Source organism: Oratosquilla oratoria, chromosome 5 (assembly GCF_046742065.1).
Source record: "Oratosquilla oratoria isolate Oo_2021 chromosome 5, ASM4674206v1, whole genome shotgun sequence".
In the NCBI taxonomy this organism is placed as follows: Eukaryota; Metazoa; Arthropoda; class Malacostraca; order Stomatopoda; family Squillidae; genus Oratosquilla; species Oratosquilla oratoria.
Genome location: NC_134781.1, coordinates 25,174,778 through 25,191,693, shown reverse-complemented (window position 1 = coordinate 25,191,693; position 16,916 = coordinate 25,174,778). Strand labels below are relative to the sequence as shown.

The 16,916-nt window shown below is 46.6% G+C and overlaps 1 protein-coding gene across 7 annotated transcripts in view; it reads right to left on the bottom strand.

Annotated features, from left to right (window-relative positions):
• Window positions 1-16,916, bottom strand: part of LOC143025415 (insulin gene enhancer protein ISL-1-like) — a 725,621-nt gene that overhangs the window by 112,057 nt on the left and 596,648 nt on the right. The window contains exon 10 of one of the 7 annotated variants that reach the window (XM_076185069.1): window positions 10,007-10,935. The exons of the other annotated variants lie outside the window; for them this stretch is intronic. Within the exon in view, the coding sequence (XP_076041184.1) occupies window positions 10,894-10,935 (42 nt within the window). The 3' untranslated portion in view covers window positions 10,007-10,893. Of the gene's footprint in view, window positions 1-10,006; window positions 10,936-16,916 lie in introns of those variants that run through there. 7 annotated transcript variants of the gene reach the window in all.

The following is a 16,916-nucleotide window of genomic DNA, read 5'->3' as shown; positions in this document are numbered from 1 at the left end:
GAAGGGGACAGGGGGTAGAGGGAGGGAGAGGGGTAGAGTGAGAAGGGGAGAGAGAGAGGGGGAGAGAGATGGAGAGAGATGGGGAGAGATGGGGAAAAGTGGGGGAGATGGGGAAAAGAGAGGAGGAGAGGGAGAGGGAGAGGGGGAGAGGGGGAGAGGGAGAGAGAGGGAAGAGAGGGGAGATAGAGGGTGACAGAGGTGGGGAGATAGAGGGTGAGAGAGAGAGGGTGAGAGAGAGGGTGAGAGAGAGAGAGAGAGAGATAGAGAGAGAGGGGGAGGGAGAGTGGAAGAGTGGGTGAGAGTGGGAGAGAGGGTGAGAGAGAGAGAGAGAGAGAGAGAGAGAGAGAGAGAGAGAGAGAGAGAGAGAGAGAGAGAGAGAGAGAGAGAGAGAGAGAGAGGGAGAGAGTAGGAGAGAGAGAGGGGGAGGGAGAGAGAGTAGGAAAGAGAGGGGGGAGGAAGAGTGGGAGAGAGTGGGTGAGAGAGGATGGGAGTGGGAGAGAGAGAATGAAAGAGAATGAAAGAGAAAGAGTAGGAGAGTAGGAAAGAGAGAGAGAGTAGGAGAGAGTAGAAGAGAGTAGGAGAGAGAGAATGGATATTTTCGTGAGAGAGAAAAAGAGCCGAGAGCGATTTTTGGCCGCCCCGCCCCGCCGTGCAAACACTCGGACGTTGTCTGCTGCTGCTGCTGCTGCTGCTGCTGCTTCCTTTCGGCTCTTGTCTGGCTCCGACTTCGGCCTTGACCGCCTCCAGATTATTTTGTAATCCGAGAAGTTTAGAGCGGCGGCGGCGGCGGCGACCAAAGGAGGTTTAAAAGCGCCACGCCGTCGTCAACTCAAGCCTTTACCTTTTCTAACAGAGACTTTGGGTCCATAGACAAACGAGTTTAGTCGCTCGCTGGAGTACCCCGGGGTAGAAAGCAGTTACCCAGACTCTCCGACGTCGCAGTGATACGTTACAGTATCAATTTTTGCTATAAAAAAAAAAAAAAAAATCCCACTCCCACGACGTGCGAATCCCCTGGTAGGGCAAGCCCTATCAGTCAGTTACGGCAAGCCGCTGGGTTTTTTGTTTAGGCCAATGTTTGGGTCGCCTCCCCGCCTGGCCAGGGCTATCGGGAACCAACGCAAGAATCACGCAGCGGGTTCCGGGAATCGAACTCACGACCACCTGCTCGCGAGGTTGAGGAATGTCGTCATTGTTGATGTGGTGTGATCCTCCCCATCAATGAGGGCGGGCTTTACTATTTTATCCTGGCTGATGCCAAATCTCGTTCAACTTGGGGAGCTTAACCACAGCGAGTAAATGTAGACATGGAAAAGGATTGTTTTAGTAGGTTAGAGACATACATACATATATGGTATATGCATGTATGTCTAACCTATTTAAACAAGTCTTTTTCATTAGTATGTATTTTTCAGATTTTAAAATGAGCAGGGTTAGAGCAATTGCGGTTAGTTTTCATATTCTCTGCCATAGAGAGAGAGAGAGAGAGAGAGAGAGAGAGAGAGAGAGAGAGAGAGAGAGAGAGAGAGAGAGAGAGAGAGAGAGAGAGAGAGAGAGAGAGAGAGAGAGAGAGAGAGAGAGAGAGAGAGAGAGAGAGAGAGAGAGAGAGAGAGAGAGTAGAGAGAGAGAGAGAGAGAGAGAGAGAGAGAGAGAGAGAGAGAGAGAGAGAGAGAGAGAGAGAGAGAGAGAGATAGAGAGAGAGAGAGAGAGAGAGAGAGAGAGAGAGAGAGAGAGAGAGAGAGAGAGAGAGAGAGAGAGAGAGAGAGAGAGAGGAGAGCACAGTAATCAGCCTTTTCCTAATCCCGGAGAGTCTAATGAGCCTGTCTTCGCTTGGATTCAGGTTGTCGTCCTCCACCACCACATACATACATACATACATACATACATACATACATACATACACACACACACACACACACACACACACACACACACACACACACACACACACACACACGCACACACACACACACACACTCATACTTTCGGGGTGAAAAGTTCGTGTAAGTGAAAATAAACGAATAAACAAATAAATGAATAAAATACGCGAAAGCCTCAGATGACCTCATACCAGGTTTGGCAGAAATTTATTCCCCGGTAGTGTGACACACTGACGGACAGACGAATTTTTTATGATATTATAAATCTCATGTAATTATTATATCGTAACTGAGCAACACTCAAGTTGGTGTATTAAGTTCAGTATATTTACGTTTGTGTGTTTGCAAACAAGATGATGGCTAGAGCACGCGGTAACCTTGCATTCCAAATTCACCACCGAATATATGTATATATACACATACATACACACACATACACACACGCAAACGAGATAATATTACGTAGAACGAACGAAATGGCTGGTTGGTTACTTTCATTAATGTACAGGAGTGGGTTCGTTACTTTCATTAATGTATGTACTGGAGCCATTCATGCGGCCGGATAGTCTACTTCATATTACGTGATGTGCTCTAGGGGGGAAGGGGGTGGGGGGGGGCGGAAGTGGGGGGTGGGGTGGTTCAGGGGAGAGCAGGGCCACCACCGGTCGCGAGTGCCAAAGCCAGCTGGATGGTGCCAAAGCCAGCTGGATGGTGCCATACCCTTCGGCCGCCACAAGGTGTGGCCTGACGAACGCCTAACGATTTCAGTCCACTGAAGGACCATGACGCCTAGAGCAAGACTGATGACCCCCGTGGTGTCTGGCAACCCTTTTGAGTCGACTTCTTTGCCACATTTTGGAGAGCAGCAGGCGATTTAATTCAGCTTAAAAGAAATACGACCAAACAGGCTCGTCTCCTCAGATGAGCCCTTGGAGTCCGCGCCACACGCCGTAGATTCCGTCCAACCGGCCGCTTTGGGATTTCAGCCTTCCGAGGAACAGAAGGAGCATTTGCACAAATCCTTATCCAGTCTGGGGTGTTTCTCCGCTGAACAAAACCGCCAGAAGACCCCCAGGGGAACGAACATACTTGATCTCCCATGGGCAGACCAGACCCTCCGGTTCAATGACGCCCCCTGGGGGAAGACTTTATTCTGTAGCACGCCAAGCCATTTTATTCAGCCGAGGGTCGACCCCCGTGATTTCGAAAGAATTAAAACAAAACAAAGGGAACATTCCTGTCGATAGAGATGTGGGGTGTTGTACGAAAACATTTGAAATACATTTTGTGTTTATTCCGCAGAGGCCAAAAGTGAAATGTAAAATCTGATATCGTAACGATTTTTACGCCTACATCAACTTTAAACATACAAATAGGGTTCATATAAAAGAAAACGTAAAATTATATCAAGGAAAACGTATGGACGGGTCCCAAATTACTACAGTAAATAAACAACAGTCTGTAATTACCCCTGACGAAAATGAAAAACGGATTTTTGAAGGCAGAAATCTACATAAAACCTAAACACACAACGTCTGTCCACGTCGAGTCGGAGCGTAATTAAGAGTGACGTCATATCGCTCTTTGGGTCCGAAAATGGTGACGTCATGTCGACTGCGAGGGATTTTTTTTTTTTACAAAAAAAAAAGAAAAAAAAAATGTAGAACAGATGTACATCTTCAAAAATCATTCCATAAAATACCTAACCTTTAATATTTAGTTCTTACTAACGCTTAATGAACCAGCGGGTCTCGCCGAGTTACATAATAACATCAAAAAGGTTCTCATAACCCTGAAACCCGGTGTACAGATTTTCGGACATTAAAAGTACTTTATTTTGGCGATCGCCAGACAGTTCCATTCAGCCCGGAGTAACCTTTGGGCCTCCGGACACGAGGAGAATCCGGTTCCGGCAGAACGAACTCGATGTTCCGGGGATGTATTCCCGACCTTCAATGATAAAATTCGAAAAATGTAAAAATGTTTGCAAAGTTATCTTTATACAAAACACCGACGCGAACATATTCAGCCCAAGTACTGCCTGCCTGGCTCTCTCTTCTTGTATTTTCGAAATCACAACCGCATTCAAAAACGATTTTTGGCGTAGAATAATATCAATCCATTCCGTACTGCGTGGCGCCATTTTCCATTTAATTCTGGTTTTCGTTTTACATATATATATATATATATATATATATATATATATATATATATATATATATATATATATAAATATAAATATAAATCCGGGGGTTAATGTCTTGATTTACCACTACTGTAGTGTGTGGCATTTTAATTATCTACATTTATTCATTTACAATTTCTATTTTGGGGCGTCACTCTTCTATTGATTCCCGTGAGTTCCCCTTGGGCAGTGATGGGGGTTAAAGACGCCTATACTCACCCTCACCCTTTACCTTCATCCTCATCCTCACCCTCACCCTTACCCTCATCCTCGCCTTCATCATCATCCTTATCCTCATCCTCTTCTTCACCCTCTTCCTTACCCACTTCCCCCTCCTCTTCTTCTTCCTCCTCCTCCTCCTCCTTCTTTTTCTTCTCTTCCCTCATCTTTATACTTACCCTCACCCTCTTCCTCCTCCTCCTCCTCCAGCGACTTCAGGATTTCAGATCTTCAGAAAACTTGCTGCCGCCGCCCTTCTCGATCGCCAAGGGCAACAATGGCGTTTGCCCCTTGGCCGTCGCCAGATTATTTATTTCGCTTCATCCGAACAGGTGGACCCCACTAGGAAGCAGATAGTATTCAATACGAGACCTAGACCCAGACCCAGAACCACACCCACGCCCACACTCACGGCTACGACGAGGAGCCAGAGCAGATCGATTTGAGAACTTGACTCAAAAAGTGATCCGTCCACCATTCGACTAGTTCCTCCCTCACGGGGTATATACATCTTAAACAATAGATATGTGTAATCAAAGTCTTATCTTCACTCCCTCAACCACCAAGCTTAGGAGGTTTCTTTCTGGCTAAGATCTACTGTAGTTTTGCCCGTACAGAGTTCTTAAGAATGAAAATGTAAAAGGAAGAAAAAAAGAATATATCAAATGCTCCTTGCCACGCTCCAAGATTTTTTTTCTTTTCTTTTTAAGCCAGCCTAATGATCGACTGGAGTCTCCCAATGGATGCTTTCGGTTGTGCATTCCACTAAATTCTCATGAAAGTGCCGATATATGTAACGTGAAGAAAGCGATGCGCAAAGGCAGAGGAGTTACGGTACGTACCTTCAAGCCTTACGCAAACGCTATCGTGATGAGTCGGATACGCGCCTGACAAGCCCCATACGGAACAGTGATACACAGGCCTGTGCTTTATCTCACTTTCCAGTACTTAGCCTTTTTTCGGTATGTAATAGTACTAATAATGACAATAACATCGATCGTGACCATAATCGGTAGTTAACGAGTACTGGCCTCTGCAATTGGGAAGATTACCATTCATTTACATACAATAAGCGTGTATATATATATATATAATATATATAATATATATATATATATATATATGTATATATATTATATATCTATATCTATCTATATATATATTTATATAGATACATATATAGATATGTATATGCACAAATTTCACAAGTCACACGCGAATCACAAATATGCAGAGTCCACTAGGAAAAGGAAAAACACACGGAGTCCGAGCGCTTTCGTGATATATTCACATTATCAAGGAGTACAGAAAGATGAGAAAAAAATGGAGATACAGAGTATAAGTAGGACAAGAGAGACATTTACCCTCCTCTCCGAAGCCTGAAAGCTCAGGTTGGGTCACTCGGTGACCCAACCTGAGCTTTCAGGCTTCGGAGAGGAGGGTAAATGTCTCTCTTGTCCTACTTATACTCTGTATCTCCATTTTTTGTTCTCATCTTTCTGTACTCCTTGATAATGTGAATATATCACGAAAGCGCTCGGACTCCGTGTGTTTTTCCTTTTCCTAGTGGACTCTGCATATATGTATATATATATATATGTATGTATATATATATATATATATATATATATATATATATATATATATATAACTACATACGAGTACTTGCATAAACAATCAAACTTACAGAAAATATTTGTATTTCATGGCTGATAATTAATTAGCACTTTTACCCTTGGAGATGACATTGCACTCGAGAAGATGTTGATTGCTTTGAAGGAAATTGGCAGAAAAGGGGATTTATACAAGCTTAAAGTGATCAACATTCTCTTTTCAATGAAGATTAGTCTCAAACAAAGAATGACGAGTGACTGTGGTACTTAAAATATCGACTAGACAATATTCATACAGTATAATCAATATCTTGTATTATATATATATATATATATATATATATATATATTATATATATATATTTTTATATATATATATATATATATACATATATATATTTATGTGTGTGTGTGTGTGTGTGTGTGTGTGTGTATACACACACACACACACACACACACACACGTACACACGCACGCACGTGCACACACACGCACGCACACACACGCACGCACGTACGCACACACACGCACGCACGTACACACACACACACACGCACGTACACACACACACACACACGCACGTTCACACACACACACACACACACACACACACACACACACACACACACACACACACACACACACACACACATCGAACAAGATCGGGCGCACCAACGTATGACGTCAAACCGGTGGGCTTGACCTGGGCTGAAACGATGCGACCTATTCCCCGCCCTTTACGAAGGCCCACCAGGCGGGCGGGCGGGCAATGGCATTAGCCTGCAACACAGCTGATCCCATCCAGACGCTGTGACACCGTCGGACCTCGGCGTTCTTGTTCAGCTGACGAGATCGTTACGGTTCGTGGAACGTGTCCTTGATATTACGTACTGCAGGGTTTGTTTTTGCTCGTTCTTTTATCTATGTTTGGAAAAGTTTGTGTGTGTACGCATGCATGTGCGCACGTGTGCGTATAAGTTCTCAAATGGGTGTTAGCCTACCATACTTTGACACATTTGTTTACATTTGCTAGAGTGGTTTCGTCCCCGCCCCACCTTCGCAAACTGTAGAGATGAAACACGCCTGTGCCTCGGAAGAATGTCCGCACTCGATCTGATCAATCGGGAGGAGCTGGAGCGAAGGACAAGGAACCTGCAGTTGGTCCCGATACGGAAACCCCAATTCTCTCTGGGAAGTGGTCCCTCTCCCTGTCGTGAAGAGCCTCCCACCTCTTCCCTTTTTCCCGGAGTTGTGACGTAACGACGCGACGACGACGGGAAGAGGTGGGAAAAACCGGAGACGGCGACGAGGGACCTGACTGAGCAGCGGCCACCGAGGGCCACGCTGGTGGCTCCTGACTTGCAGGAGCAAACTTCTGGAGAATTTGTGCAGTTTTAATGAGGAACTCCCAAGCCCACCGGTGACGTCACCGAGGGTCTTCGTGGTCCTTCTTCCTTGGTCCGAGTTCGCGGGGAGACTTCCGCTTTCGAAGTTGGAATGGCCATTGTGAAAACTTGTACGAATCATTACTTACATGTCCATTTTATTCATTCTTTTATTATTTAAAGAAAATTATTGTACAGATTTTTATGTTGAAGGAAATAACATGGTTATTGATTTTGTTGGTTATATTATTTAACCTACAAAACTACCGTATTATTTGTTTTGATCTTTAAGATTTTTTTAACTGAATTTCGGATCGCGTTATAATGCAACGACCAATATCTTTTTTCTCTTGATTTCTTTTCCAAAACTATAAGATACTCAGGACTAGAGCTCGAACTGCCCCGATTATACCATCAGGTATGCAAAAGATGCTTTATACTTCTTCACCAAGGCTCCAATACAGAAGAAGAACGGCCCACCTGCGGCCGAAGCCGTCACCTTGATCACATTTGTGATCAAGCGAACTCGAACTAGGATTCAGCATAAACTCACATCAGGAGGCGCCTAGGTGCAACCTTTACCCTACGTGTTGGGGCCGCTACAAGGTTCATGTTGGCGTCTACCGGTAGGTGTTCGATCGCGTTCGCTGTATATGATTCGACGAAGAGCGGTCGAGTTTCGTGCCGGCAGCAGCGCATTGCACACATTTCCATGCGGCACCACTTGACACTGGGGAATGCGAAACCCCCTCTCTTCCGGGAGCCCCACTCGCCACGACCCTGGCTGGCGCCTGGCGATTCTGTTCAACGCAGGTGCACCACCCCAGACGCCAAGGAGCTATATCCTATCTAGAATACATCCCTCCATACCGACTAACACATTTCCTTTGAGCATGTCTGTCGCCGGGTGGTCCCGTTCATCTCCGTGGCACCCCTCGGTGGCCGAGGGGTAACGGGGCGTGCCACGAGCTCGGCGCCATTTTCACACTCAGGTTTCTCTCGTCGAATGCCATTTTCATTATAGGACAAATGCGCCTCTCGCTCCTAGTGAGGTGCTGACGCCAGGAGTCGCCTAGCTGCGGCCCAAAGCATTCACCTTTGCCCTGTGTGTTCTCGAAGTCAGGTGTAAGTGGTGTTCCTCTGCGGTAGACGGGGCACCGAACTCTGTTTCTTCCCACCCATAACAAACTTGCCTGTAACCTTCGCTCTGCCTAATTGGACAGCCCTGAATAGCAGTTTCGCTACAGTCATATACTTTACATGTAATAGTTTAGTTACTAGTTTAAGGAATGTCACTCTAACTAACGGGGTTAACAATTAGCACTTGCTACCCACACAAAAAACACCCACCCCAGTCCCACGCACGAACAATACACAAATACACAATCTACACCCACACCCACTACCACCCATCCACCCACATATGTACGTACATACACACCCACACCAGACACACAGTCTACACCCACCCGTCCACCTACACAAATCTACACCTACAACACACCCACACATACACACGCATATATATATATATATATATATATTATATATATATATATATATATATATCACATACACACACACACAAACATTTATTTTTATATTACATTACATAATGGCAATAAGCTCTTATAAAACCTCATGAAACGAGTACTCTCTGTGAATGAAACGGCGATAATCACACGCGTCCATTAAACACCGGATGATTTGCTCTTAATCTTCTTTAATAAAGGTCGAATCCGTCACACACTTTTAACATTGTGATGACGATCGAAAAGCTCCTCTGGTTCACAACTGTGCTGATCAAGTATCAGTTTTACTTATGGATGGCAACAAATAAATATTTTTTAGCTTTGATTGTAGCATTATAAAACTTACACAACCAATAAAAAAAATTAGTAAAATATGTGATAATGACTAAATCAGGTCGGGGATCTTCCATCTCCGAGAGAACCAAATCCGTTAAAATTCGTTACTCTTAATTTGAAATTCAAAAATTCATATCGGGCAAGAGGGAACCGTTGGGATAATTAGCCGTTGATCTTCCCCATCACGCTCGGATCCTCCCCACCACCTCCATAAAAGAAGATTTTCGGGATTAGGGACCCGAGGATGAGAGCGGATTCAATCTTCAGTCTTTATTCGCGAGTTTACATATGATGATGATGATGATAAGAAGAACACAGTGGCAACTGCGACGGCGGTCTCAGCGGGAGAGAAAACGGGAGAGGAGTCGGGAGGAGAGGAGAGGTGAGGAGGGGGGAGGGTAGGAGAGGAGGGGGGAAGGGAGGAGAGGAGTGGGGAGGAGAGGAGTGGGGAGGAGAGGAGTGGGGAGGAGAGGGGAGGGGAGGGGAGGAGAGGGGAGGGGAGGAGAGGGGAGGGGAGGAGAGGGGCAGGGAACAGGGTAGGATAGAGGCAGGAGGAGGAGGAGGAGGAAAGGAGGGGAGGAGGTAAAGGCTGAGTGGAGGAATCTGAAGGTGATTGATAGGAGAAGGAGGAGGAGGAGGAGGAGGAAGAGTAGTAGGATTGGGGGAGGAATAGGAAGAGGAATAGGAGTAGTAGTAGGATTAGGATCAGGAAGAGTAGTAGGAGGATTAGGAGTAGGAGGAGGAGGAGGAGGAGGAGGGCCAGCAGCAGCAGCAGCAGCAGCGGTGGCAGCGGCAGTAGTTGGTCAATATTGTTTCGAGGAAAATGTTGGGGAATCAGTGAAGATAATAATAAATCTGACAAGTAGAATCTTTTATTATGAAAACAAGATTTTATCACAACTGTGGTAAAAATGTACAATGCATGTTACAGGAATAAAATGCTGAATATCTTCCGATATTCTGTAAAACGGTCATAGACTCTAAGTTGCTTTATTAAACATTTAGTATAATTCTGAAGCGCGCACACACACACACACACACACACACACACACACACACACACACACACACACACACGTACGTTATTTCCATGATTCACTATAGAATGACATGACAGAATCAACTTCTCCCTTCCAGAAGAATGAAATGGCCTAACGGCAACAGCCATAAGGGGTACGTAGCGCTTGTTAAGGAAGGGAGATAACTACCAATTGGAGCAAAAGGAGAGCCAACAGGACCCTCAACTATGATGAAGACAAGACCTAACCTAACCTCGGCACCGGCACTAGGGCAAGCGCCTCCTTGGGTTTCTTGCCCAACAGCACCAAGCTATCAGATCTACCGGCTCCTACACTCGCACTACCATGGTTCACTGTATATTTTTGAGGGTCATCAACGTTAGATGATTTCACTGGAGAGTCTGTCCCCGTCTTGAAATAGGGGTCTCGGTCAATCACACCCTCGTTCTGGCCAGGGTCCGGGCCTGTTCTGTGCAGCGAAACCATCTCGAGTCTCCGACCGCAACGAAACCTATCCCGGGTGCCACCGAACGGAACAGGAGGTTGATTCAACGAAAAAAGACAAACTGGCACCCAGGACCTCCAAAAGAGCTGCTCTAGAGTAGTAACAAGCGAGCTGCTCCTGTTGCGGCTGCTGCTGCTGCTGCTGTGTCTCGGAGGCTGCTGCTGCTGCTGCTGCTGCAGCTGTTTGCAGACGTGGCAGCCAGGCGGTTCCTCCGCCTCGTCACAACAGCTCGAATTGAAGGCAGCAGCTGCCGTCCAGGGCCTGGAACCGGGAAAACAGCTCTTAGTCAAACCCTCTTAGCGACTTCCTGGACAGCTGAGTTTGCCGACCAAGAACAAAGTCAAAACTGAAGAAAGAAGATCAACAGCTTCAAGGGCGCGAGTCCAAACAAGAGTACATGTACAGTCATGAACAAAAGTTTTGACCCACGCGACAGTCCTCACATGATTTTTTTTTTGTCGAGTACGGGATATGTATTCTTATATAGTATCTAGTTTAAAATTAGTCAATTCTCGTGAATGGGAAAAAATATTAGACAAAAATTTTGAATTTTATATCATGCAAAAACCTGGGCGGGTCAAAACTTTTGTTCATGACTGTACATTCACCCTATGCATTAGCTCACCCTACTCCTGAACCAAGAATCCTGTTGTCATCATTGATGGCTTTAGTAACTGCTAAACATCAACAAAATAAAAACCCAAATTAAGCTGCTCTTGACACACTGAGCAGAAGACTATCCTACAGCTGAGTAAAATGACTAAGAAACCTTTTAACCAAAACCTACTCCGAAAAAGGACAGCTTTGGGTGCCCCTCAGCGAGCAACACCAAAAAAAACTTTAAAGATTCTCTATTAGCCAACCCGTGCATATCATGATCAAATAAAATGTATTCCAAGTCGAACAAAACAGCACAACAACCAAGGAATCTATGGGTTAAAATCCATCAACAACCAGGACAGCTGCTTCGTCCTTGCTGCCAATAATGTCTTGTTTGTTGCCATGTGACCTAACAGCTGGTGACCTACCAGCTTATGACCTAACAGCTGGTGGCCTACAAGCTGTTGGTCTAACAGCTGGTGATCTAACAGCTGATGGCCTACTAGCTGGTGGCCTAACAGCTGGTGACCTATCAGATGGTGGTCTAACAGCTGGTGGCCTAACAGCTGGTGACCTATCAGATGGTGGTCTAACAGCTGGTGGCCTACCAGATGATGGTCTAACGGCTGGTGATCTAACAGCCGGTGACCTAACAGCTGGTGGCCTACCAGATGATGGTCTAACGGCTGGTGATCTAACAGCCGGTGACCTAACATATGGTGACCTAACAGATGGTGACCTAACAACTGGTGACCTATCAGCTTGCGACCTAAGATCTGGTGACCTAACAGCTGGTAACCCTACTGTACAGCTGATTAAAGTCATATGTGGTCCAAAGCATGTCAGAACTTAAATTCCTATTCAACACGTTTATGGGCAAATTTAAAAGAATTCTCTCTCTCACTAGAACATGAAAATGTTAACCAAGTCTTGATTTAAGTTTTCACTGTTATTCACGATTTATACATTTAATCAGGCTACCGCCACGAGATTCCATTCAGAAGCGATTCAAGACACCGTAGAGTGTCTGACGACAAACTACTTAAATCTAGGCTGTACCTCCTCAAGCGATTAAAATCGCCCGGCATCTGTCAGAATAAAAAACACACTGCTTTAGGTAGATTCAGTTATAAGCAGGTACGACATCCAGTTCTCATTAGAGAGTAGAACCGATGATTTTCATTATTAACAAACAATGTCAACTTTTTCCTTTCCTCTTTCCAGGAGACAAAACGTCGCCCGTTTAAAGTGTGGGCAGACATCTCGCCTCTTTCTTCCCTGCGAGAGGGAGACACACAATGGAAATGGTGGACTTGATTACGTGCAGGATAATGAAGGAGGAGACGGTCATTGTCGAGGTGACGATGACTGGATTCCAAGTCATCGGCTGGGAATTCATCGACGACGATTCCCGACTCCCGATGACTACGTCAGCAATTGCTGTGGCCGTGGTAAGGACGGAGGACGGAAGGGCGTTCCGGCCGCGGCGTCTACGGCCGAAGGGCCGGCCAGTCGGAAGGAAGGAAGGAAGGAAGGAAGGAAGTAAGGAAGGAAGGAAGGAAGGAAGGAAGGAGGAACCCTTGCGTGCGTCGGCGCAATTCAAGACGAAAAAAAAGAATGGGCGTGTGGGCGTGAGCTATAATTACTGCTTGTCGCCCCAATGCACAGGGGCAGGGGCGGGGAAGGGAGGCGAGGTATGGGGGGGGGAGTGAAGACTGGGGGAAGCGAATAAAACAATAGGCTGGTGAAAAAAAAAAGTGGAAGACAGGAGAGAACAATAGACGAGAAGGGAAAAACGAGGCGGGAGAGAGTGTATGAATCGAAACACATGCACGCCCACCCACACGCACAATTGGTACCTGTAAATATATTGTATATATGTGCATATACACATATGCACATATATACATGCACACGCTGTGTGTGTGTGTGTGTGTGTGTGTGTGTGTGTGTGCGCGCGCGCGTGTGTGTGTGTGTGTGCGTATGTGTGTGCATGTACATGTGGGTGCGTACATGCAGCATATACCCATGGAATTCAATACACACGCGCGCACGCGCGTGTGTGTGTATGCGTGTACATGTGTGTGTGCGTGTACAAGTGTGTGTGCGTATGCATGTGTGTGTGCACGTGTGCGCGCGTACGTATATGTACGTGCATGCGTGTGTGCGTACGTGTGCGTGTGGGTGTGTGTGCATGCGTGCGTGCATGTATGTGCGTGTGGGTGCGTGCATGTACACATGGAACCCCATACCAAGGACTCAGACCAAGTCATGCATCTGTGACGTGGTCCCTCTCACGATTTTATCCCTAGTCCGTACAATCAAAACTTGAAATAAAATAAAATGGGGTTTCAGTTACATTCGAAATCTTCAGGGTAGCGCGGACTCTTCGTATTCTCCGGTCCGTCAAATCTCGTTCGCGGTTGATCGTTGCGAGACGTTGTCCCTTTCGTCAACCCTTTCGTCTATTTAACATGACGGCAGACCTTCTAGTCAATTTGGTGGTGGTCATCCCACATGAGCTCCTCCACTTCCTCCTCCTCCTCCTCCTCCTCTTTCTCCAGTTCCATCTCCTCCTCTCCTACTTTTACTCCACTTCCTTCCTTCCTTCCTCCTTTTCCATCCACCCTTCTTTCTCCTATACTTTCCCTTCCACTTCGTCTTCTACTTTTCTCCTCCATTTCCTCCTCCACTTACTCCTTATCCACATTTCTCTTCTTTCTCTTTCACTTTTTGTCTCCTTTGGTGCAATGGTTCTCGTCCACGAGATTATCATTATTATAATAATCATCATCATTTTTAGTAAATCCGTGGGTTTTGGTCTTGGAGTTATTTGTGGTCGGAGGGCTTCATGTTTTTGTAATAAATTATTAGGTCTATACAGTATCCATTTCTTCTTCTGTTGGTCTAACACACCTTATCAACCCCTGCAAACCTCAATTCCGGGCCACACAATGTAAAACCTCAGAATATTTACTTCATCTTTACGTTCTATTATTTCCAGAGTGAACTAATTTCATGTTTATCTATATTACATTTTCAATTTAATATTTAATATTTTTCATCCGTTATGGATAGAACCCATTGTGTATCAGATTTTAGGGGAGACAGGTCAGACAGCTTTGCATCGTTTTGTACCAAAGTGGCCTTTCCTCGGAGACCGCAAGACCCTACCCGGCAGTGAGGAGCCCCCGGAGACTTCTGACCACAAACGCCCCTCACGAGCTGTCGAAGGACTCGGATTCATTTTCATACTGTCAGGGGTTGCTCAAGACCTGATCTTTGTAACCTTTACGACACCAAGGAAGAGGAGGAGGAGGAGGAGGAGGATGGGGAAGAATAAGGAAGAGGTGGATGAGGTAGGAAGAAGAAAGAGGAAGAAGGGGAGAAGGATAAGGAGAGGGAAAAGGATGAGAAGGAGGATAGGGAGAAATTAGAAGGAGGTAGGAAGAAAAAGAGGAGGGAGGAGGAAGAAGGGAAGAAGGATGAGGAGAGGGAGAAAGGTGAGAAGGTGAAAGAAGAAGAGTAGAAAGTAGTAGAAGAGTAGTGGAAGAGTAGAAGAGTAGAAAAATGATGATGAGGAGGAACAAGAGATATGGGGAAATGGAGGACAGGAAGAGGAGGAAGAGAATGGGAAAGAGGAGAAAGAATGGGATGAAGAGGTGAAGGAAAAAGTGAAAGAGGAAATAGAGAAATGTGGATAAGGAGTAAGTGGAGTAGAAAAATGGAGGATGAAATAGAGAATGAAGTGAAAGATGTGGAAGAGAAAGTATAAAAGAAAGAGGGGTGGATGGAAAAGGAGGAGGAAGAGAAGGAAGTGAAGTAAAAGTGGGGGAGGAGGAGGAATTAGAGAAAGAAGTGGAGGAAGTGGAGGAGAAAGTAAAGAAAAATTGAAGAGGACGAAGAGGAAGGAGTTAAGGAGGAAGAAGAAATGGATAAAAAAAATTGGAAAAGGAAGAAGTGAAGTAGGAGGAAGTGGAAGAGGAGAAGAGGAGGAAGCAGAGGAAGAGGAGGAAGGAAAAGAGGAGGAAGGAAAAAAGGAGGAGGAAGAGGAGGAGGAGGAGGAGTAGGAGAAGTGAAGAAATGACACTGTTGTGTATTACGGGAGCAGCAGCAGCAGCAGTAGGAGGAGTAGGTGGCGACGCCTGGCGTGATGAGAATTACTCTCAGGTCTCGGTGAAGAAAGGCGGGAATCGCTCTGCACACTGAAAGGCGGCTGCGGGAGAGGGCGGGAAGACGGGAGGGGAAGGGACAGGGAGGGGAGAGGAATGGGAAGGATGGGAGAGGAGGAGAGGGGAGGCGATGAAAGCGAGGAGGGTGAAAATGGATAAAATAAATGAAGAGTAGAGAAGAAAAGAGGGAAGGGGAGGTGATAGGAGAGGAGGGGAGGTGAGAAGAGAGGACGGGAAAGGGTGGGAGAGAAGAAGGGAGGAGATGAAACCGGAGAGGGTGAAAATGGGTAAGATGGGGGAGAGGAGAGGGGAGAAGAGGAGAGGAGAGGAAAGGGGAGGGGAGACATATAGCGGGATAAAGGGCAAGATTGGGTGGGATACGGGATAGAAGGGAGAGTGGAAGAGAGGGGAAGCAAGAGTACGAAAGGGAATGATGACAAGGGAGAGGAAGAGAAGGTAGAAGGAAGTGGGAGGGGAGAAGGGGTATGGGAGAAAAGAAGGGAGATAAGTGAGAGACTGAAAGAGGAGAGACTGCTGTAGGCGAAGTTAGGAAAGAGACGGTAACAAGAAACGGGAAGGAAAGCGGGCAGAGCAGGGCAGGGCAGGGCAGGGGAGGAGAAAGGAGGGAATGAGTGGGGAAATGGAAGAGAGTGAAAGTGGAGTGAAGAGGGAATGGGAGTGGGGAGGGAAGGGAGTGGGGGAGGGAAGGGAGTGGGGGAGGGAAGGGAGTGGGGGAGGGAAGGGAGTGGGGGAGGGAAGGGGAGTGGGGGGGGAGTGAGGGAAGGGGAGTGGGGGAGGGAAGGGGAGTGGGGGAAGGAAGGGGAGTGGGGGAGGGAAGGGGAGTGGGGGAGGGAAGGGGAGTGGGGGAGGGAATGGGAGGGGAGTGTTGGAGGGAAGGGGAGTGGGGGAGGGTAGTGGAGATAAGTGTGGAGAGAAAGGGAGGAAAGAAGGGAAGGGTGTTGGGTCATGTGGGGTCAAGTGGGTGGAGACCCGAGGTCATCCTGACGAGTTCTCTTCTTGTTGACTCCAGACGATTTCATTCGTCGGGGCGGAGGCGGAGGCGTCTGCACGGCTGGCGATTACTGGCACGCACCGCATCGCGCATCTGGCATCACGTCCGATTTGAATCTTATCTATCAACGGCTTTCGCACCCTGGGTCACGCCTCCGACGAGGTTGAAAATCGGAAAAAAAAAAGTCTATTCACAACCACCCTGGGGCGATCTTCCTCAATCTCGGGCGAAATCTCCAATGATTAGGACGCGAGAGGTGGGCGGGGGCGAGGGGGGGGGAGGGGGGGAGAGAAAAGGGACCCTAAGGTCCTGGGTGGGGGAGGTGTAGAAAAAGCGACAAGAGATGAAAAGGAGAGGTAAGAAGGAAGGTGTAGACTTGTGTAGATAGGACCAAAGAAACAAGAGGAGGAAGATGAAGAGGAGGAGGAAAAGTGAAAAAGTGGGTGAGAGGAAGGACG